At 42.1% G+C, this 23,613-nt stretch overlaps 1 protein-coding gene across 3 annotated transcripts in view; it reads left to right on the forward strand.

Annotated features, from left to right (window-relative positions):
• The first annotated feature begins 223 nt into the window (after positions 1-223).
• LOC124595654 (nucleolar MIF4G domain-containing protein 1-like) overlaps positions 224-23,613 on the forward strand; it is a 122,477-nt gene continuing 99,087 nt past the window's right edge. Inside the window, exons 1-2 of one of the 3 annotated variants that reach the window (XM_047134495.1) lie at positions 224-794; positions 21,935-22,491. In XM_047134495.1, coding sequence (XP_046990451.1) covers positions 359-794; positions 21,935-22,491 — 993 coding nt within the window. In that variant the 5' untranslated portion in view covers positions 224-358. Of the gene's footprint in view, positions 795-21,912; positions 22,492-23,613 lie in introns of all 3 variants that reach the window. The other 2 variants (XM_047134496.1, XM_047134497.1) reach the window with 2 other exon arrangements.

Consider the following 23,613-nt stretch of genomic DNA (forward strand, 5'->3'; position numbering starts at 1 on the left):
GCTTCAGAGCGTTTTCACACGTTTGTGTGTAATGCAAGAGGTTGCAATTATACACAGGCAAGTTGACTGGCGCGACTTTTGTTGAAGATATCTATGTACAATTTTTCAAAGCCTTTCTTAACTTGCTATTGGGCAAAGTGTGTCTGTGGACGTTTCCTATAGCTGCGTATCTGTATAGTGTATAGATATAAAGTTCTTTGGGTTGATTGTAAACGCAAAACGAAAATAGTCCTGTTTTGAGCGTCAGCATGTGTTGTGTGTGATATAGGTTATGTTGTTGATAAAATTCTGTTTTGTGTATGCGGCGCTTCTTTAACAATTTTTGTTATTTTCTTGAGGGTTGGAAGAAAGTACCAAAATGCAAAAACATGGTCACCGGTTGAAAGGGAAAAAACACCCACAGAAAGGGAAAAAGAACGCACCTACTGTTCTTTCCAGGAAAGAAAAGAGAAAAGAACAGAGAAAGAGCCTCAAAATCAAAAAGCGTGAGTATTTTGCGAACAAAAGGCGCACCCCTGGCTTATTTGTACGAGCCCCTGAGGATGTGCGTCAAGTGGAAAAACCGAATGAGAGCAGCGCTAGTAATGAAGGGGACAGAGCCAAAAAGAGATTTCAGAAGGAGCAACAGCGAACAAAAGCGTTAAAACAAGAAATGAAGAAAAGTAGGGACAGGCAACTCTTAGAAGCCAATAAGGAAGAAGATAAAATAATAAGGAAACTGGAAAAACAACTGAAGTTGAATAAACGGAAATCCAAGAGTATTCCAAAATCGTTCTCGTCGGATGGCCTTGATTGTATCCTTTTATTTGCTACTGGCATACCTAGTGTGAAGCAATTTTCTGTGAGAGTTTTTCTTGTTATTTTGTGTCTAGTATACAACTAATCACGTCGAATTGTTCCCTCAATGTGACGCCCTAAACTACCTGTGATGTTTTTGTTCGTATGTGTAATTTGTAGCTTGTTTGGAAAATATCTTCATGAAGATCGTGTTGTTTACTAGATTTATGGCGATCCATTGGTGACGGGAGACTTTGAGATGTCTTATATTATACTACTAGTAGATTTATTCTTCTGTAGATCTGTTTTACAGCGATATTTGACATTTCATGGTATTATAATTTAACGGCAACAAAAATAAACTATTTCACATATAGAGTCATTTATATACTTGCAATTTCAGTACGACTTGAATTGTACAGATAGTTGATCATTCCCTTAAAGTAGGAATAATCCTATAGTTTGCATGAAACAGTTTATGGAATACATGGAAAACTCAAATCAGAATGTGTGGATGCAGTTTGGAGCCTCCAGAATACAAGGTCTTTATGTTTAAAATAGTTCTACCTCATTAAGTTTATACCTAAAGTACAATACAGTTTTGCAAATAAGCTGTTCAGTAGTACTGTACTGTTCATTTGTTTCTCGCCATATACACATCGTTTCATAACACTACACACACACACTATCAGCTGCTGTCAGGACCATTTTGAGTACTGCAGCTTCCCATTTGCTGACCTGAACAAGTCCAGTCAGCATCCCCCTATAATGACAGATGTTGAGCCCAGGAGGAGGAGAATATGTTAATTCTTTCTTGGTAAGCATAAGTTCAGTTTAGATCTTCTTCCATGGTCAGGAAGTGCTGTTTGTGCAATAATTATCAATGTTACATTTAATGTGTACAGCTGATAGGTAACAGTACTCACACAGGGCAGTTAAAATGTGCAGTGCTTTGTACAGGTCTATAGAATGAGCTTGACTGGTGTCTATGGTTATTACTCTGATTGTAGCCCTTTTCTGCAGTTTGAAATCTGCATTATATTTTTTGCATTTGTTCCCCAGGGCAGAATGTCATAGCTAAGAACTGAGTGTACATATGAATGGTATTAACTAAAAGACACTGCCGGCATGGTGGTGATATCCAGTTTTCAAGTATCGTTGCATGATCACGCCAGTTACAGTGAGAATAAAAATTCATTACTAGAAATTTTTTATGTGTTACCCAGTTTATAGAGATGTCGTCTACATTTAATTTAACAGCATCATTTTTCCTCTTCATATTGCAATACATGCTACTAGATTTCTTTATGTTATCTTTATTGCTTACTGACAAATTGTAAACTTTCTTGAGGGTTTCATTTATATTCTCTGAGAAGAGTTGTCTTGTTTTCTGCTGTCATCAGCGAAGTTACTTTTTTCCCACCAAGATTAACAATACGGGGAAAATCACTTCAAGAACAATATTGGTCGTAATATGTGCACCAAAGGACTCCTGTATTAATTTATTTTGGTTCTGATAAGTGTTTAGACTTATGTAAGGTATGTGTAATCTCTACTCTGTGTATCCTGTCTGCTGGGTCTGATCGGAACTTGTCATTAGCAACCCCTCCGTATTTCTTATCTTCTTGTTTATTTAGTAGCATCTGATGGTAAACAGTATAAAATACCTTAGAAAGATCTAAACATATGCCTGTAACATGTTCATCTTCATTAAGAACATCAAATGCCACTTTTGTGAATTCTATTTCTGTAGTAGATCTGCATAGCTTAGTAATATTGGTGGCAGTGCTGTAAGTTGCTATGTTGATGACCTTTTTGGTAGTAGAAAAAGGAAGTGAAGGAAAGATAGTCAGAGCTATGTTAGTGGAGGAAAGGACTGAAAAGGAAGGTACCTGGTGAAATTTTGCACAGAGCACAATTTAATCATTGCTAATACTTGATTGAAGAGTAGTGTAAGAAGATTGGGAAATACAGAAGCATCCGATTCCACCCGTCTGCTTTGACCCATGACGTCACAAATATGACGGAAACGACCACACACTATGACTCCAATATGGCGCTTACGACGTCATTACGCAAAAATGACCACAAACACGAAAATACATTGAAAAATCAACACACACACACACACACACACACGTTCCACAAAAAACCTAATGAAACTAATGGGAGAAGCATGGGAAATTGGGGGTTTTTGGGTGGGGACACAGTAAACAAAAAACAAATTTACACACACCACCATACCAAACCACACAAAACGACGGAAAAAACCGACAACAAAATACTCCCCAAATTCCACTAATCACAATATCCTCTGTAATCAGACACTTCCCTTGACCTATATAGCTCAACAGAAACTCCCAATACCAAAACACCCACAGCCACAACCACACATTGGAATCAAACAACAGAAACTACCGATACCAAATCATAAAACCCAAAACTATAGCCACGTCGAGAATCATCACTATCTCAAAAAACAACAAACCAACAAAATTGGAATCGAACGCTTCCCTTGACCTGTTACCCTTACGACATCTCCACATATAGCCGTCCCCGGCCCAAGATGCCGGAACTTTAGTAAGCCTCATTTCTTCACGACACACTGAACACTCCACGACTTCATCCAAAAATCCTAATAGTTGAAGAAATTCTATTAGAGACAACGCACTGTGCCCATTATCGTTGACAACTGAAAACTGTTGACGTTGTCAGTCATATCCATAAGTACCAAAGACATAAAAAAAGCAATTTACCAAAATTCACACACGACGAACAGAAAAAACTACATTAACGTCGACTCAACAAAACCAAAATTGTTAACTCACTGAAAAATATTCCGCTGAAAGCACAGTCACCACCGATACCACACACGTGCAGTGCTACCACACAAATGAACCCCATACGCCACGTAACACACTACCCATAGACACACAACAATACGCCAGCTAGCTGGGGTGGCTGAGCGGTTCTAGGCGCTACAGTCTGGAACCGCTACGGTCGCAGGTTCGAATCCTGCCTCGTGCATGGATGTGTGTGCTGTCCTTAGGTTAGTTAGGTTTAAGTAGTTCTAAGTTCTAGGGGACTGATGACCTCAGAAGTTAAGTCCCATAGTGCTCAGAGCCATTTGAACCATTATAAACATGCCACACAAGCAAAATAAACCAAAAACGTCACCTAACACACACCACCGATCACATCAAAACGACACCTACAAACACGCCAATCTCACAAACTAAATTCCGCGCCGTCGTGGCGTCACCCACCACAACAGCCTTACGTCACCCGTCAAAGCCGACGGTTGGGATCGGACACTTTGGTCGACCCGAAGATTGTATACATGGGAGAGACCTGGAATCAAATTAAGGTCCAGATTGATTACATAATTGTTAGATAGTTTGAAACCAGATTTTAAACTATAAGACATTTCCAGAGGTAGATGTGGACTCTGACCATAATTTATTGGTGATGAAATGCAAATAAAAACTGCAGAAATTGTAAGAAGGTAAGAAATAAAGGAATTGGGAGCTGGATTTCTTTTTCTTTCTTTTTTAAAGAGGTGATTGAGACATTCAGAGGGATCACACATTACCACAGTTGCCGGCTGCGTACACCAGAAAGTAATTGATAGCTACAATGAAGAAGAAGGCTCCAAGGATATACCCTTGTGGTACACCTGCACTGTAGGAGTTTACATTTTTGACTGAGGCAAATTGTGTTCTGCTACTTAAATAAGAACTTATCACAGCTAAAGTGATCCCTCTCACCCCATAAAACTCAGTTTCCTCAGTAGTACTTCAATGCAATCAAAAACTTTGCTTAGGTCACATAATACCAGTGATACCATGTCATTGTTTTCAAAAGCTGTTAAGGTTTGGTCAGTGATTTCCAAGATGGCCCCTGTAGTGTTTCTCCCCTTGCAAAAACCAGACATTTTTACATAGGATATTGTATTTTTCAAGGAAGCTGCTTATTTGTGTGTGTATCAGTGCCTCAAATATATTTGAGAGTGTTGGAACACTGGTGACTGGTTTGTAGCTATGGGGAAGATTCCCCCCCCCCCCCCTTTTTTTTTAAAAAAAAGAAAGGAAAACACAATTGGGATAACATTTGATACCTTAAGTGCATCCAGAAAAACTCCAAATTCCACACATTTATTAAAAATAAAAGCTAATGGTTTTGGCGATTGAGTGTATTGTCTTTCTAATGATGTTATTTGATAACCAACAACAGTCCATACTTTTAGAACCTGAAAATTTGAATACAGCTTTTATAATAGGCCTATAAGCAGGTGCGACAGCCCTCCATTGAAATACCAGGTTAACAGGCAGTGGTGTTCCAACAAGGTCCATTGCAGGTGAATTTGTTGCTTTAATACTGTTACTTATTCCTTTAACTGAATTTAAAAAGCACTGATTTAATTCTTCGGGTTCAAGCAGACATGTTTCTGTACATTTTGGTGTGTTCCCTTATTTTATTATCTACCATGCTGCCTTGGTTTTCCACTGCTCAACTTTTTGCTCGAAGTAGTTTAGCTTTGTAGAATTGTTTGGATTTCAGATATGACCTATGGATGTTCATGCTCTATTCTGCTCCTTGTGTAGAAGCTTGCTTATGCATCTGGTACAGCATATGCATGTTTCCTGTGATTTCTGATAGCTCTTCTGTAAACCAGTCCAGTATTTTCTTTTTCATTTCACTTGGATATCTAATTTTTTTTTTTCTGCTGACTAAGAATATCATAAATCTGTGTACTTTTTAAAGAAGTTATCAAAGATAATTTCAGCTTCCCTTTTCTCAGATTGACAATTATATATAAATTCCCAATTTGCACTTCCTAATCTATCAATAAACATATGTTTGCCCTTTTACTATTACTACTCGAGGTTCTTCAATTTTAACTGGTTGCCTCTTGTAGAGTGTAAGGAGTGGTGGCTCATGATCTGCAAGTCCACTTTCTGCAAGTCTGACTGTAAAATCTTCTCTACAGAAATTCACAACAATATTGTCTATGTAGGCATACTTGTATGTGGTTCTGTTATTTGTACAGTAGAGGTCTAATGAGCTTAGCATATTCAAGAATGTCTTAGTGACTTGCCTCTGTGTGTTTGCCGTTTCTGTGCTGAAATCACCACAGATAGCAATTCTTGTCTTACTCTTCAATATCTTTTTCACTATCAATTCAAATTGTGTAATAAACACATTTACATCACCATCTGGCGACCTAAATAGAATACCTACCACTATATTGTCATTCATTAATTTTACACAGCTGAACTCCCCATCTAGTTGTGTGGAGTTTTTAGAGACATCATTCTGGAAAATTCTATTCCTTCTTTGACAAAAATTCCAGCCCCACCATTCTTTCTCTGTTTTCTACATATCATGTTTCCCACAACATACACTTGGGGTATATTTACTTGTTCTTGGGTTAACCAGTGCTCAGATACACATATAATATCTACATGCTCAGTGTTATATAAATGTTCTAATTCTGAAATCTTATTTCTAATACAACGTATGCTAACTTGTAGAAAAGTAAGTAGTTTATCTCTGTCTGTATTCCTCTGAGAGCAATTTGACTCTGTATTTTAAGTTGTAAGTTCAGTTAATGTCTTTAATCTTGGTGCACTGTGATCATCTATAGTATGATAGTCACATACCTGTTCATCCATTTGCTGACTCACTTTGTTAACAACCAGCCGAGGTGGCACAGTGGCTAGCATACTGGGCTTGCATTCAATAGGATGACGGCTCAATCCTGCATCCGGTCATCCTGATTTAGGTTTTCCGTGATTTCCCTAAATCGCTCCAGACAAATGCTGGGATGGTTCCTTTGAAAGGGCACGACTGACTTCCTTCCCTGTCCTGCCTTAATCCGATGAGACCGATGACCTCGCTGTCTCGTCTCCTCCCCCAAACAACCCAACCTCTCACTTTGTTATCTGCTTCCTTCTGTGAAACCACCGCTGATCCCACTAAAAGTCCTGGTCTCTTGGTAGTGGTTTCTTTCTTCGGATTGAATGCCGTATTCCACCTGTTGGTATTCTCACTCCTTGAGCTCGAGTTGCTATTCTTCTTTCTTCAAGTAGGTCTGTCTTCTTATATGGTTTCTACTTTCCTGTCACATTATTTACTGCTCCTCCTAACTTTTGCACTGATCTCTTGGGTATGTTTATTTCTTGAATAATTATACTTTCCACGGACACACTATTCACTTTTGTGGAATCTGTTGTTATTTGTGTAGGAGTTGTGTCAGTAACCATTCTCACCGATTATTTATCTGAGACTACAGCATCCCTCCATTTAAGTTCTGTTGCTGTTTTGTACATGTCCCTGTTTGTTTCCACTGATTCATGAAACCTTGTGGCCTTTAGTTCTTTATCAGTTGCATTTAGGTGCTGTCTATGTGCTGCAGATAGCTCTTTGTTACTACAAACAAGTGTTGTGGAAGCCCTTCACTGTTTTTTGAGTGTTTTGTTTGTGGATTGAATTTTTTGGTTTACACAAGACGATTCAGGCAGGTCATGCCTGTGTGATACTCCAACTACAATCACATTTGTATTTTTTAATGCTGACAAGGCTTTTTGTAGTGAACAAATTGCCAAGTTGGCTTCATTCTTTGCTACATCATCAGCTCCTGCCCGAATAACTGCAAAATCTTCATTTGTCAGCTTAGGCAGGTCATTGCATTTTTGTAATATTACACTAGAGGAGGCACCTGGTGTCACCTTCCTGTAGATGTCATATTTACTTGAAGCAAAATTTAAAATAATTCTTCCACAGTCTCTGACATGGCTATCAGAGGCAATGAATATTGTGGGTCTCCTACTGTTATAACGTCAAGTTGAACACATATTTCAGAACGACACAACACATATAAGTCACTGAGCAAGTTGACAAAGCAAGACATGTGAACAAGGTAACATTCGAATGAACACTGAGTCCAAGTCTAGCGGCCGCTGGCTGGCTGGCCGCTTAGGTGGCGCAGCTGCTGCATGGCTGGCAGACAGCGCCACATGTAGAGGACGCGCGTAGTTGCGCGGCGGCACTTTGAATGATCGACGAGTCACAACACTTTTCCCCCCTTTGAAATTGTTGCACTGGTCTTGATGGAGGCGGTCTGTATATTACTAACATCCATAGGCGTTGTTTGACTGGATGTAAAGTCTCGAGGAGGAGGCTTCCCGTATGGACGAAAGTGTCCCAGATGATAACGGGTCAAGATGACAGGAGATGTAGGGGTCGAATCTGCTAGGGCTCGGTGCAGCAATCTGCCCATTGCGGCAAGTCCAGTTGATATAACAGGAGACATGGGCGATGGGTCGGTGTCCGTAGGAGAAGGAGGCAAGTAGATTGGCTCTGACAGATGGTGGTCATTCGGTTCCTGCGTGGGCACGTCTCCTGGCGGTGTCCGTTCTTGTACTGGCACCGAGATGACGGTGAGAGGGCTGCGTTGTGAGTAATGAGAGATGCCAAGATCCCGAGCGTCAGGTAGAGCCGAAGGTGGTGTAGCGGCATTCAGAACAGGCGTTGCTGGCACACGAGGCAGAAGCTGGTCCGAATGACACACTGCAACACCCGTGTCCGTCTGGATTTCATACAGGCATCGGCCACGGTGTCTTAAGATGCGGCTGAGACTCCAATTTGGCCGCCTGCCATATCCCCGTACACAGACATGGTCGTCGGCAGTGAACCGGCCAAGCGAAGGCACCCGCGGCCGTGAGGTGGAAGGCTGCAGAAGATGAAGTAGCGTGCGGGGCTGTCGGCCATGTAAAACCTCAGCCGGGCTGTGGTCGCCCATGGGGGTGAAACGGTAAGAAGCCAGAAACTGGAGAAGCGCATCATCAGCAGCAGAAGAAGTCAGGAGTTTCCGCATCTGAGCCTTAATTGTGCTTGATTGTGGATGGAACGGATGGGCTGTGACATGCATAATGCCATGACAAACATAAAAATTCGGAAGAGGCAAATTGCGGACCATTATCAGTAACAAGAGTAGAGGGAAGGCCTTCCAAAGAAAAAATGCGGGCGAGAGCACTTGTGGTTGCCACAGTGGTAGGCGACGTGCAATGGACAATGAAAGGAAAGTTAGAGTAGGCATCAATTATGAGGACCCAATAAGTACCTATAAAAGGTCCCGCGAAGTCAGCATGAATGCACTCTCAGGGCATCTCAGGCGAAGGCCACGGTGACAAAGAGGACTTCGGGGCGGCGGCCTGTGACGCACAAGGGCCGCAGGCAGCGACCATGTGTGCTATTTCAGAGTCGATGCCAGGCCAGTACACATGATGGCGTGCCAGAGATTTTGTGCGAGAGACACCCCAGTGCAAGACTGAAGCATGCAAAAATGCAGGTACCACCACACGCGGCGAAGCATTGTCGATGGAAAGGAGGATAACACCATCCCTCGCTGTGAGGCGGTAGCGCAAAGCGTAGTAGTTCCGCAACGGGTCAGAAGTCTTAGCGGACGGACATTCTGGCCAACCCTCTGAATACAGCGTAAAGCCCTGGAGAGGGTTGGTTCAGAACCCGTAGCAGCCGCCAGCCGGTCCCCGGTGATGGGGAATCCATCCACAACCCGCTGCTCGGCAACATCCAGATGGAAACACAAAAGTTCGTCCCTATCGAATGCCAGATCTGGACCCATGGGAAGGTGAGACAGTGCATCAGCATTTGTATGTTGAGCCGTTGGCCGGAAATGAATCTCATAATTGAAACGAGACAAGTAAAGAGCCAAATGCTGGAGGCGATGTGCAGCCTTGTCGGGAAGTGACGATGATGGATGAAACAAGGAAACAAGTGGTTTGTGATCCGTAACAAGATAAAATTTGGATCCATAGAGAAAAACACCAAATTTATGAAGAGCATAAATAATGGCCAAAGCTTCTTTTTCAATTTGAGAATACGTTCGTTGGGCATCCGTGAGTGTTTTGGAGACATAAGCAATGGGTTGTTCAGAGCCGTCAGAAAAACGGTGCACAAGGACTGCACCGACCCCGTATTGAGAGGCGTTTGTGGCAAGAAAAGATGTTGGCCAGGTCAATAAGTCGCCAGGCACGGGGCCTGTTTCAGCAGAGCCTTCAATTTCTGGAAAGCCGCATTGCATGACGTGGACCAGTGAAAAGGCACGTTTTTATGCAACAGGCGATGCAATGGCTGAGCCACTGACGCAGCAGACGGTAAAAACTTGTGATAGTACGCTATTTTCCCCAAGAAGGCCTGCAGTTCCTTAACAGATGTAGGGCGAGGAAGGGCATCGATCGCAGCGACAGTTCACTGAAGCGAATGAATACCATCCTGAGAGAGTTGAAACCCCAAGTACATGATAGATGCCTGAAAAAAATTGTGATTTCTGAAGATTACACTTAAGACCGGCAGTCTGTAAGACATGAAAAAGTGTGCGGAGATTTTGAAGATGTTCTTCAGTGGTGGAGCCAGTGACAACAATGTCGTCCTTGTAATTAATACACCCAGGGACAGGGAGCAATAATTGTTCCAAGAATTGCTGAAAGAGAGCAGGGGCACTGGCAAGCCCGAATGGCAATCGTTGGTATTGATAGAGGCCGAAAGGCGTGTTAAGGACCAGAAACTGCCGGGAAGCAGCGTCAAGAGGAAGTTTATGATAAGCTTCTGACAGGTCAATTTTAGAAAAATATTGGCCTCCCGCAAGTTTAGTGAACAATTCTTCAGGTCGGGGCATAAGGTAAGTGTCGATGAAGCATTGAGCGTTTACAGTGGCTTTAAAATCGCCACAGAGACGAATATCACCATTGGGCTTAGCAACGACAACGACAGGAGAGGACCACTCACTGGAAGTGACAGGAAGCAAGACCACTGAAGCAACGAGGCGATCCAGCTCCCTTTTTACCCGATCACGAAGGGCCACAGGAATGGGCTGAGCCCGCAAAAACTTAGGCCGAGCAGTGGGTTTGAGCGTGATATGAGCTTCAAAGTCGTTTGCATGGCCTAACCCAGGAGAAAGAAGGGACGGAAAGGTCATCGACAAGGAATCCAATTGAGCATAAGGAATAGCATCAGAGACAGTATTGACAGTCATCTATGGAGAACCCAAAAACGCGAAAGGCATCGAAACCAAAAAGATTTTCTGCGTTGCTCTGGTTGACCACAAATATGGGAACAGTGCGAACGACGGATTTGTAAGATACCTTTGCCTTAAATTGTCCCAAGAGAGTAATCTTCTGTTTATTGTACGTCCGCAAGTGACAGGTGATAGGAGTGGAGAACCCAACTGAAGATACATCTGAGAATTAATTATAGTGGCAGCAGAATCGGTATCCACGTGCATGCGAACATTCCGACCAAGGATTTGGACAGTGAGGAATAACTTCCCTGAAAGGGAAGAAGTGCAATTGACAGACAACACAGAATCAGAATCAGCATCATGTTCATGAACATCATGTATGCGGTCGGATTTGCAAACGGAAGACACATGACCTTTCTTTTTGCAATTGTGACACACAGCCCAACGTTGGGGACAATCCTCGCGTGAATGTTTTGTAAAACACCGCGGACATGAAGGAAGTTGCTGGGAGTTTCGCTGCAGTTTCTTAGAGGGTTGTTTACGGTTAGGCCGGGGCTGTGCGTTGGAGCGTACTGTGGCCACGTCGGCCGGCGGGGACGCATCGCATGCGTCGTCAACAGCTCACAGTGGTTGTATTTCCCCGACGTCAGCCCATGCCTCTATTTGCGCCCCAGCGGCGCGAGAAATTTCAAAATACTAGCGTCGGATTTGCCAATTGAAGGGCACGTTGCCGAACTTCTTTGTTGGGCGCTGACTGGATAATAGCATCCCGTACCATGGAATCGGCATAGGATTCTTTGTGAATGTCAGTAACAAATTGACACTTTCGACTGAGGCCGTGAAGTTCAGCAGCCCAAGCGCGATAGGATTGATGCGGTTGTTTTTGACAACGATAAAAGGCAACACGAGAGGCTACCACATGCGTTTGCTTTTGAAAATAGACAGACAGAAGTGAGCACATTTCAGCAAAGGACGAAGACGCAGGATCTGTCAAAGGAGCCAATTGCGACAACAACCGATACATTTGAGGTGAAATCCAGGAAAGGAACAGAGACTTACATGTTTGTTCGTCCACGACCTGAAATGCCAAGAAGTGCTGTCGAAGACGTTTTTCGTAATCAGACCAGTCTTCCGCCAGAGAGGCTGACTACCATGGAGAGGACCTGGGTTTGATTCCTGGTATTCCCAGGGATTGCACCTTGGTGGGAGGACTGGAGAGGAATCCACTCAACCTCGGGATGCCAGTTGTGGGGCTACTTAACCATATAGTAGCAGCTTCATGTCATGAAAACTTAAAAGCTGGGAGAGCGGTGTGCTTACTCCAAGCCCCTTCATACGTCATCAGATGACGCCATTGGTGGAGGGTGACATGGTGGATGATCAGTACAAGTGGGCCCACTGGGGCATATGGGCATAATTTACATGTACATTTCTTTTGCTACAACTAGATAGCTGTATTCACAGATGGGTCTAAACAGGGGGGTCTCCATTGTCTGCTCTATTGGTTTCCTTGATGGTGTCCTCAAGTTCCAGTTGCCTCAAGAATTCGCAGTGTTTGTTGCAGAATTGTATGTGATCTTGATGCCACTAGTGCAGTTAACATGTATTGCGAATGCTAAATACCATACCTGTCTTGACTCCCTGAATCCCTTTAACTCTTTACATCAATTGTACCTAGCAGATAAAGTACTTCAGAACACTCAGGACTTTCCTATCCACGTACAAAGGCTGAGGAAAGAGGTGACTTTCTGCTGGGTACCAGATTGTACGGCTGTTAATGGAAATGAAATGGCAGATGTAGCAGCCAAGGAGGTGTATTGCGGTACTCATATGGTTCAGTGTGTCATCATCTTACGTGCTATCACCTCACTGTTGAGGTACAGAGTCACGTGTATTTGAAAAAACGAATGGCTGGCAGTGACACACAATAATCTGTGCCCAGTAAAGTCAATATCTCAGCCATGGCGTATGTGTTTCCAGCCTTGCGGATGGGATGAGATACTTCTCTTTCATCTTCATGTATGAGGGGGTACCCAAAAAAAAGGGAATTATTTTTGAAAAGGTATATATTTTCGAATTGTTTATAAAGCAACCTTATCTCCTTCAAAATACTCTCTGTTACAACTAATACATTTGTACCACTGGTGCTTCCAGTGTTTGAAACATTTCTTGTAATCAACTTAAGAAATGACACAGCTTCTCCCGCATTTCTTTCTTGACTTTGTCAGTGTTGTCAAATCAATGTCTTTTCATGCTCCTCTTCATGTGTGGAAATAAGAAAAAGTAACATGAAGCTAGGTCAGGTGTGGAAGATGTGTGGGGCAGCAGAACCACACCATTTTTAGACAAAAATTGACAAAGATGGCTACGTGTGTGTATGTGAGTTGTCGTGGTTGAAGAACAAGTCTCCTGTCTTCCACAAATTGAGTCTTTTTTGACAAACACTGTTGCGTAATCTTCTTAAAACCTCCAAATAAAAAATTTGTTTGCTGGGCTGACCTGGTGGAACAAACTCTAAATGAACTCTGCCCTTGGCATCAAAAAAGCAAATCAGCATTGTTTTGATGTTTGATTTGACTTGACAACATATTTTTTGGACAGGGTAACAGTGACCTATTCCATTGGCTTGACTGTTGCTTTGTTTCTGTGTCGTAACCATGGCACCATGATTCATCACCAATCATGACCTTTGACAGAAAATCTGGATCAGATTCACGCTATTGTTTCAAAGTATGACATGTTTCAACTTGATGTTCCTTTTGGTTCTCAGTCAGAACCTGAGGAACAAACTTGGCAGCAACCTTTTTCATTCCCAAATCTTCTGTTAAAATTCGCTGATCCGAGCTCCAAGATAACCCACTCATCTCTGACATTTGATCAGTTGTCTGTCGATGATCTGTGAGCACAAGCTCTTGAATTTTTTCAATATTTTCGTCAATTCGGGTAGTTGATGTATGTCATCAATTGACATCTTGCCCCAAGTAGAGAACAAAATTTCACAGCTGCATGTTGTTCACTTAAACTTGCCATCATAAAGCATGAAACAAGAACAAAACAGCATTAGCAAAAACAATCACTGCAGATGACAACACAGGTGACACTGAACTGTGAATAGGTTGCACCATACCTGCCAAGCGGCAGAAATGTGTACTACACGAGCTCTGCACATGGCAGTGTCATTCCGGTTTTTTTGGGTACCCTCCTCATAGTACACAGTAGGACTCAGTCATATGATGCAAGGCTTCTTGCTGTAGTAAGAGAACCCTCCATTGTGTGCTGTATGAATCCCAGTGTGTCGCAGTTTAGTCAAATTTGTTTTATATTCAGTTGAGAGGGCAGCAGTTAATTTACTGGCAGATTCACCATCTATTTTTATTGGCAGTCTAATAAATGTGGTATTTTAAGTTTTTTTTTTGTTGTTAATGTCTGACTTGTCCTGTAAAAATTTTTGGGAGAAGTTTGTCAAGGTGGCTATCTCATGCAGTTTTTTTTTTGAGATAGTGTTCTTGTTTGGGTGTCCATAAGTGAAGTTGGAAGAGAGCGTAAATGTCGAAGACTGACACTTACTTATTCTGTCAAATTTTAGAAATTTCAATCCATTTGAGCCTACTAATTATTGTAAGGATGGTGACAATCTCACCATTAAATGCCCGTAAACCACAAACACACGTGAATTGTTTATCTAAGAATGGAAAAGTTAGCACACCGGAGTCACATTTGGGAGGAAAATGGTTCAAACCTGTGTCCAGCCATCCTGATTTAGATTTTCCATGGTATCCCTAAATCACTCTAGACAAATGCTGGGGTGTTTACTTTGAAAGGGCATGGCTGATTTCCTTCCCCATTTTTCCCTAATTCAATGGGACTGATGACCTCACTGTTTGGTTCCCTCCCCCAAACAAACAAAGAATGGAAAAACTGCTAGAAGGCAACCTTGGAGAAATGGGTTCTGGAGAAATACAGGAACACATTAGGCAATACTAACCCAATAACTTATGTTAGAAGATAGGTTAAAGCTATATTTATAGCATTTGTAGGTTAAAAGAAAGCTAATATTAACATTAAAAAACACAATGTTTGGCATTGGAATAAATTTTAAGTGAAGTTTTTGACAATGTTGGTCTGAATACACTCTTTGAAATTCTGAAAGTAGTGGGGATAAAATACTTGGAGTGAAAAATGGTTTATGACATGTACAGAAACAAGATGGCAGTCATAAGAATTGAAGAGCTTGAAAGGGAAGAAATAGTTGAGGCGGGGGTGAGACAAGATTGCAACCTATCCCCAATATTCTTCAGTGTGTTCATTGAGCAAGCATTAAAGGAATCGAAGGAGAAATGTGGAAAGAAAATAAAAGTTCAGGGAGAGGAAATAAAAACTTTGAGGTTTGCCAGTGACATTGTAATTCTGCCAGAGGCTGGAAAGTACTTCGAAGAGCAAGTAATCAGAATGAGTAGTGTCTTGAAAGGAGTAATGCCAAGGGAAATAGGTTAGGAAATTAGACACCAAAGTGTTAGGTGAGATTTGTTATTTGGAAAGCAGTAAGTAGAGAGGATATAAAATGCAAATTGACAATAGCAAGAAAAGTTTAACGAAAAAAGGAACTTATTAACATATTATAGAAATTGAAGTGTTAGGAAGTCTTTTTCTGGAGGTATTTGTGTGAATTGTAGCCTTGCGCAGGAGTGAAACCTGGATGATAAACAATTCTACATCTACATTTATACTCCACAAGCCACCCAACGGTGTGTGGCGGAGGGCACTTTACGTGCCACTGCCATTACCTCCCTTTTCTGTTCCAGTCGCGTATGGTTCGCGGGAAGAACGACTGCCGGAAAGCCTCTGTGCGCACTCGAATCTCTCTACTTTTACATTTGTGGTCTCCTCGGCAGGTCTAAGTAGGGGGAAGCAATATACACTCCTGGAAATTGAAATAAGAACACCGTGAATTCATTGTCCCAGGAAGGGGAAACTTTATTGACACATTCCTGGGGTCAGATACATCACATGATCACACTGACAGAACCACAGGCACATAGACACAGGCAACAGAGCATGCACAATGTCGGCACTAGTACAGTGTATATCCACCTTTCGCAGCAATGCAGGCTGCTATTCTCCCATGGAGACGATCGTAGAGATGCTGGATGTAGTCCTGTGGAACGGCTTGCCACGCCATTTCCACCTGGCGCCTCAGTTGGACCGGCGTTCGTGCTGGACGTGCAGACCACGTGAGACGACGCTTCATCCAGTCCCAAACATGCTCAATGGGGGACAGATCCGGAGATCTTGCTGGCCAGGGTAGTTGACTTACACCTTCTAGAGTACGTTGGGTGGCACGGGATACATGCGGGCGTGCATTGTCCTGTTGGAACAGCAAGTTCCCTTGCCGGTCTAGGAATGGTAGAACGATGGGTTCGATGACGGTTTGGATGTACCGTGCACTATTCAGTGTCCCCTCGACGATCACCAGTGGTGTACGGCCAGTGTAGGAGATCGCTCCCCACACCATGATGCCGGGTGTTGGCCCTGTGTTCCTCGGTCGTATGCAGTCCTGATTGTGGCGCTCACCTGCACGGCGCCAAACACGCATCCGACCATCATTGGCACCAAGGCAGAAGCGACTCTCATAGCTGAAGACGACACGTCTCCATTCGTCCCTCCATTCACGCCTGTCGCGACACCACTGGAGGCGGGCTGCACGATGTTGGGGCGTGAGCGGAAGACGGCCTAACGGTGTGCGGGACCGTAGCCCAGCTTCATGGAGACGGTTGCGAATGGTCCTCGCCGATACCCCAGGAGCAACAGTGTCCCTAATTTGCTGGGAAGTGGCGGTGCGGTCCCCTACGGCACTGCGTAGGATCCTACGGTCTTGGCGTGCATCCGTGCGTCGCTGTGGTCCGGTCCCAGGTCGACGGGCACGTGCACCTTCCGCCGACCACTGGCGACAACATCGATGTACTGTGGAGACCTCACGCCCCACGTGTTGAGCAATTCGGCGGTACGTCCACCCGGCCTCCCGCATGCCCACTATACGCCCTCGCTCAAAGTCCGTCAACTGCACATACGGTTCACGTCCACGCTGTCGTGGCATGCTACCAGTGTTAAAGACTGCGATGGAGCTCCATATGCCACGGCAAACTGGCTGACACTGACGGCGGTGGTGCACAAATGCTGCGCAGCTAGCGCCTTTCGACGGCCAACACCGCGGTTCCTGGTGTGTCCGCTGTGCCGTGCGTGTGATCATTGCTTGTACAGCCCTCTCGCAGTGTCCGGAGCAAGTATGGTGGGTCTGACACACCGGTGTCAATGTGTCCTTTTTTCCATTTCCAGGAGTGTATTTGATACCTCATCCAGAAACGCACCCTCTCGAAACCTGGACAGCAAGCTACACTGCAATGCAGAGCACCTCACTTGCAGAGTCTGCCACTTGAGTTTGCTAAACATCTCCGTAATGCTATCACACTTACCAAATAACCCTCTGACGATACACGCCGCTCTTCTTTGGATCTTCTCTATCTTCTCTGTCAACCCAACCTGGTACGGATCCCACACTGATGAGCAATAGTCAAGAATAGGTCGAACGAGTGTTTTGTAAGCCACCTCCTTTGTTGATGGACTACATTTTCTAAGGATTCTTCCAATGAATATCAACCTGGCACCCACCTTACCAACAATTAATTTTATATGATCATTCCACTTCAAATCGTTCCACACGCATACTCCCAGATATTTTACAGAAGTAACTGCTACCAGTGTTTGTTCCGCTATCATATAATGATACAATAAAGGATTCTTCTTTCTATGTATTCGCAATACAATACATTTGTCTGTGTTAAGGGTCAGTTGCCACTCCCTGCACCAAGTGCCTATCCGCTGCAGATCTTCCTGCTTTTCGCTGCAGTTTTCTAATGCTGCAACTTCTCTGTATACTACAGCATCATCCGTGAAAAGCCACATGGAACTTCCGACACTATCTACTAGGTCATTTATATATATTGTGAAAAACAATGGTCCCATAACACTCCCTTGTGGCACACCAGAGTTACTTTAACAGCTGTAGACGTCTCTCCATAGAGAACAACATGCTGTGTTCTGTTTGCTAAAAACTCTTCAATCCGGCCACACAGCTGGTCTGATATTCCGTAGGCTCTTACTTTGTTTATCAGGCGACAATGCGGAACTGTATTGAACATCTTCTGGAAGTCAAGGAAAATGGCATCTACCTGGGAGCCTGTATCTAATATTTTCTAGGTCTCATGAACAAATAAAGCGATTTGGGTCTCACATGATCACAGTTTCTGGAATCCATGTTGATTCCGACAGAGTAGTTTCTGGTTTTCCAGAAATGACATGATACGCGAGCAAAAAACATGTTCTGAAATTCTACACAGATCGATGTCAAAGATATAGGCCTATAGTTTTGCACATCTGCTTGACGACCCTTCTTGAAAACTGGGACTGCCTGTGCTCTTTTTAAGAGAATAGAAGCTTTTGAAATGTGTTGCTACAGAAGAATGTTGAAGATTAGATTGGTAGGTAGAGTAATTAATGAAGACATGCTGAATAAAACTGAAAAAAAAAAAAAAAAAAAAAAAAATTATGGCACCACTTGTCTAGAAGAAGGACCAGTTGATAGGACACATCGTGAGGCATCAAGGATGTAGTTATGGAGGTAAGTGGGGGGGGGGGGGGATTGTAGAGGTAGATCATGGATGGATACAGTAAGTAGGCTCAAATGTGTGTAGGGTACTGTAGTTATGCAGAATGACAACAGCAGCATTGTGCCAGACTGATCTGTAGAGTATCCTGAGATTCTGGTTAGTTTGGAAGGTGATAGTGTGTTATGTGTTGCCAAAACAAACAGTTGTGTTATGACAATTTTTTATATATTTTGCCTTATACAGCTACATTACAAATGATAACCTATAATTTTATAATTTCATACTTTTGTTTAATATTTTCAAATTTTTGCTAGGTATTACTTAGGAAATTTTGCTAGGTATTACTTAGGAAAACATCCCACACAAAACTCTTAATCCCCTGGAGATACCATTATAGGTTTTGTTTTGCTGATGTTTCCCTGTTGTTAGTGACATAATAAATTGTTCATTTCTTAAGACTTCTAGTCTCTCTCTCTCTCTCTCTCTCTCTCTCTCTCTCTCTCTCTCTGCATGTGTGGGTGTGCGCGTGTGCACAGAGAATTTTATAAGGCTCCTATAGTGACAAAAAGTTTGGAAATTGGTCTATATCAAAAGAATATTATAAAGAAGTATCTCATGCATCCAAAAGATAGGCTGTACATAAAATTGTTTCCATAGGCAGATACAGTGAAAAGAGCGCTCTGAATATTCAGGTTCGATGTAAAATCCGTGAACAGGTTCAGACCTTCCAGTCAACTCTCACTGATCAGTCTCCTGTAGAAATGAAAAGCAACAGAAAAAATACCACATAAAAAATGTTTGACAAGCCCATACACTCATGAAGATGTGTTACTGAAATAAGCACTCCTTGTCTTAAAAATCTGTTGAGACTAGTTAAAGTGAGCAGCGCTAGAGTCTCTGACAGATTTATTTATAGATTTAACATTGACTATGCTGTGAATGCCTTACATATTTAAAATTCACTCAGTGAATAGTCTTGTGTGAATAGAGAGCTGCAGAGGTTACTTCTTTGTAGAAAATGGTTTAAAGAATACATAAACAGTATTAAAAATCACTGTCCTCAATATTCATTGGCTCCAGGAGCCTAGATTATATTCTAAGGTCGAAAAACCACATGCCAAACTGTAGTTGTAATTTTTTTTTTCCCCCAATGTGATTGGCTTCAAAAATTTTTTGACTAAAGAAGTCCAGCATGTTAGACTTTATGGAGAAGGTTTGACAGAAAGGGATGTACGGACAGTAAATAATTAGTTATATTTTATCAGGGTGCATATGGACTCCTTAGAAACACCTTAGTTGTGAAATAATTTCCAAGGCATAGTTGGAACAACGTATTCCGTAGAAACTTGTACTACTATCATAATGCAAAAACTGCATGGCTTCCAACATGTATGTTATCACTACAGAAATTTTTTTCAGCTTACAGTGATAGCAAAATGAACAGAAATGCTCTTAATGTGTCATTCAGCTCAAGCACAGTGGTGATTGGCTCAGATCACCCTAATAACCACACCTGCCCTTCTACGGCCAGAAGAGAAAGACAGTTCAAGAGAGACTCCTTTCCCTGCCTCTCCCTCTTTTGTGTAGTACTGAAAAGTGGTTTGCAGCAGTATTGCCAGGTTCTGGGTGGTACCAGGAATTTGGGTATCTTGATAGATTGCTAATCCTTGATTTATATTTTGTGTACACATATGATATAATTGAAATATTTGAAAGTAGAAAATGTAGATTTGTATCTTACATGAATAAAAGTAATGCTGTCTTTTTAATAATTTCTCTTAAGCAAATGTGAAATGAACAGGATTCACCTTCATATAGGAAGTGGAACAAAAATATGGTGCTTATAAAAATGTTCAAGTGTTTATTGCTGTTCGAAAATAACAAATTTAGAAATGATATATATGGTGTTTTTTCTCTTGTCACAATTTACTTAAAAATTGATGTGCGCATGACACATATTGAGTGTTTAGGGTTTATTTGGCCTGGCTATATGACCATCAGTAATTGATTTATAAAACATGGTTGGGTATTCTGCATTTAAACTTATGAAACCAGTAATGGAAAATCCAGGATGGAATAATGACAATATTATGGAAAAGATAGATTGCTGCTCTCGTATAGTGGGGATGGTGAGTCGTAAACAGGCACAACAGAAAGACTGCTAAACAAGTAAGCTTTCAGATGAAAGGCCTTCTTCTGAATTAGACAAAACACATGCGTGTGCCTCCCCCCCCCCCCTCTCCCCCCGCCTCACACACACACACACACACACACACACACACACACACACACTCACTCACACATGCACACTTTGACAACACAATTCTACACAAGTGACCACTGTCACTCTCTGGCCGAGTCTGGCCTCGCCTCGGCAGCCAGCAACATCCCCACTATGCGATGAGTAGTAATCTATCCTTTTTGTAATACAGGGTGTTTCAAAATGAACATACCGGTTTTAAGATGTTTTAACATTTATTATGTTCAACTTACCATTGTAAATAATACATCAAATGAAAGAGCAACTCAAACAATTTTGTTTGTATACCTGTGCGCAATGGGAAGAGTATGGAATGACAAAGAGTGACTGAAAAACATGTTGAATGAGTGCGAGTCTTTCACATGTAGCCTCAAGAAATATCCCCACGGAAAGGTTATGGGCCTTTCTTTTTCGGTGAATCAACTGTAACTGAAGTTTCTTATCTTGATGTGCTACAGCTATGGCCTGTGCCTCAGTGGGAAGAAGCAGAACGGCACATCTTTATTCGGGAGCAAGATGGTGCAAAGCCTCGCTGGCATAACTCAGTACGCGATTGGTTAAATGACATTGTGTCTGACTGGTGGATTGGGCACAAGGGGCCGGCTGACACAGCAATTTGTGCATGACCTCCACTTTCACACATGATCTGACATGATTATGTGTATGTGTCTCCGATACCAGCTGATGTATCCGACTTTAGAAACAGTGTTATTGCAACAGTTACTCCTTACACGTTGATCAAGATTTTGGAACAACTCGCCTATCGATTCAATGAGTGATTGGAGTTCACACTGAATAATTGTAAGAAAAACTGTTTGTGTTTTTCTTTTATGTGGTGTGTTATTTATAACTGTAAGGTGAATGTAATATGTTCTACAAAGCCTTAAAACTCATATATTCATTTTGAAACACCCTGTGTTGTCGTCATAAAACCAGTAAGCAATGTTGTGAACATTGTGTGCTGCCTCTTCTTTCCAGATATCAGCCAGTCTTCTCCAACCCTCCCTCCCTGGGTGATGTAGCTGTACAGGTATGTGTGTGTGTGTGTGTGTGTGTGTGTGTGTGTGTGTGTGTGTGTGAATCGTTGTTTGTAATTTGTACCATCACAGCCTGTTATGCTAGTGGTTTCTTTCCTATGCAAGTGAGTATTTCCTTTACTTGTCTTTCAGTCATTTTCCTTAAAGATATCAGATTTGTTGGAGGTGTGCGATAGTGAGAACCTGAGAGATGTCGTGACTTCAGAACAAAATGTGTTCGACGCTTGTTCAGATATTGATGATGATTTCACAGCACTGTTTGGAAAATCAGACAGTGATCAACTGAACAACATACATAATATGTCTGCTGAAGATAGTGACTTTGTAGATACAGAAACTGATTCACAAGTTTCAGCTGAAGAATCTGATGCTCAAGAGGTAAAACACATTGGTATTCATGAAGGCAGTACCTTATCTTCAAATGCAGAAACTTGCTTCAGTAAAGGGTGGAGTGTGACAGATCTGCAGGCTAATGATGGCAGTGACACAAAGAAGAAAACCAGAAAGAGAAAGTTAACGATTGAAAATGAAGGTTTGTTTACTGCAAACCAAAAAAAAGTTAAGTCTAACAAAAATAAAAATGGAGATGAAGAAATTAATGATTCAGAAGAAGCATTGTTAGATGGTATTGAAGGTGTGGATGCAAAAGTTGAAGAATTTTGGGAAGATATTTATGGAAGAACTCGTGATAAAGCTGGAAATATTGTGAAGGTGTGTGTTTGTAACTGTTTCATCAACCATGATGACATTTTGTCATTGTTATTTTCAGTACATTATGTCAATGTTTCGTGCACTTCTGACTCTGATACTAACATTTCCTTCATTTGCATGACATTAAAGATATCCCATGAAAGACTGATATTTTGACTGTATTATCTTGCACGTTTCGCGTATTTTTTGGTCTTGTAGAGCAGTATTCCCACTTATCCTAAAGAAGGAACATATTGTTTCAAACACTTCAGCTGACATTTATAACTGCCTAATACATCAAGCCTACAGTGGAATACAATTTACTAGTTAACTCTCTTTATGTACAATATGTGTGCTGCAACAAGTCCTGATTTTTTAGTTTATTTTTCCTGTAATTTAATCTAACTGGATAGATAAAAAGTCTACTCACCAAGCGGCGGCAGGAGAACACACATATAAAGGTTAAGGAAATTTGCAATCTTTTGGAGCCAGTGGCTTCTTCTGGCAGAAGGTTGGAAAGGAAAGGAAAAGGGGTGAAGGATAGAAGGAAAGTGACTGATGAGGTTTAGGAAATGGGGAGAGTTTGGAAAAGTTGTTCCGAACCTCAGGTCAGGGGAGACTTGCAGGTGGGATGGGAAGGAAAGACTAATTGTTGGGTCTGCACCAGAAGAGATTTGAAAACATGAGAGCTTAGAGGTAAAAGATAGGGTATTAAGCCAGGCAGTGATTACTGACAAAACACTGTGCAAGAATGAATAAGAACGGAAAGCTAAGTGTGTGTGTGGAGGGGGGGGGGGGGGGTGACAAGTTAGAAAATTAAAAGGGAGTAAAGAAAGGAATAGTTATTGAGAAGAAATTGTAATGACTCGCCAATCATTCAAAGCGCCGCAGCGCAATTACTTGCATCCTTTACGTGCGGTACTGTCTGCCAGTTATGCAGCAGCTGCGCCACCTAAGCGGCCAGCCGAGCAGCGGCTGCTAGATTGGTACTCAGTGCTCATTCAAATGCTAACGTGTACACATGTCTTGCTTGTCAACTTACTCTGTGATTTATATGTGTTGTGTTGTTCTGAAATATATGTGTTCAACTTGATGTTATAACAATTGGCGACGAGGTAGTGGATTTTTCCTTTTCACTGTTGA

The sequence above is a fragment of the Schistocerca americana genome, chromosome 2 (assembly GCF_021461395.2).
Source record: "Schistocerca americana isolate TAMUIC-IGC-003095 chromosome 2, iqSchAmer2.1, whole genome shotgun sequence".
In the NCBI taxonomy this organism is placed as follows: domain Eukaryota; kingdom Metazoa; phylum Arthropoda; class Insecta; order Orthoptera; family Acrididae; genus Schistocerca; species Schistocerca americana.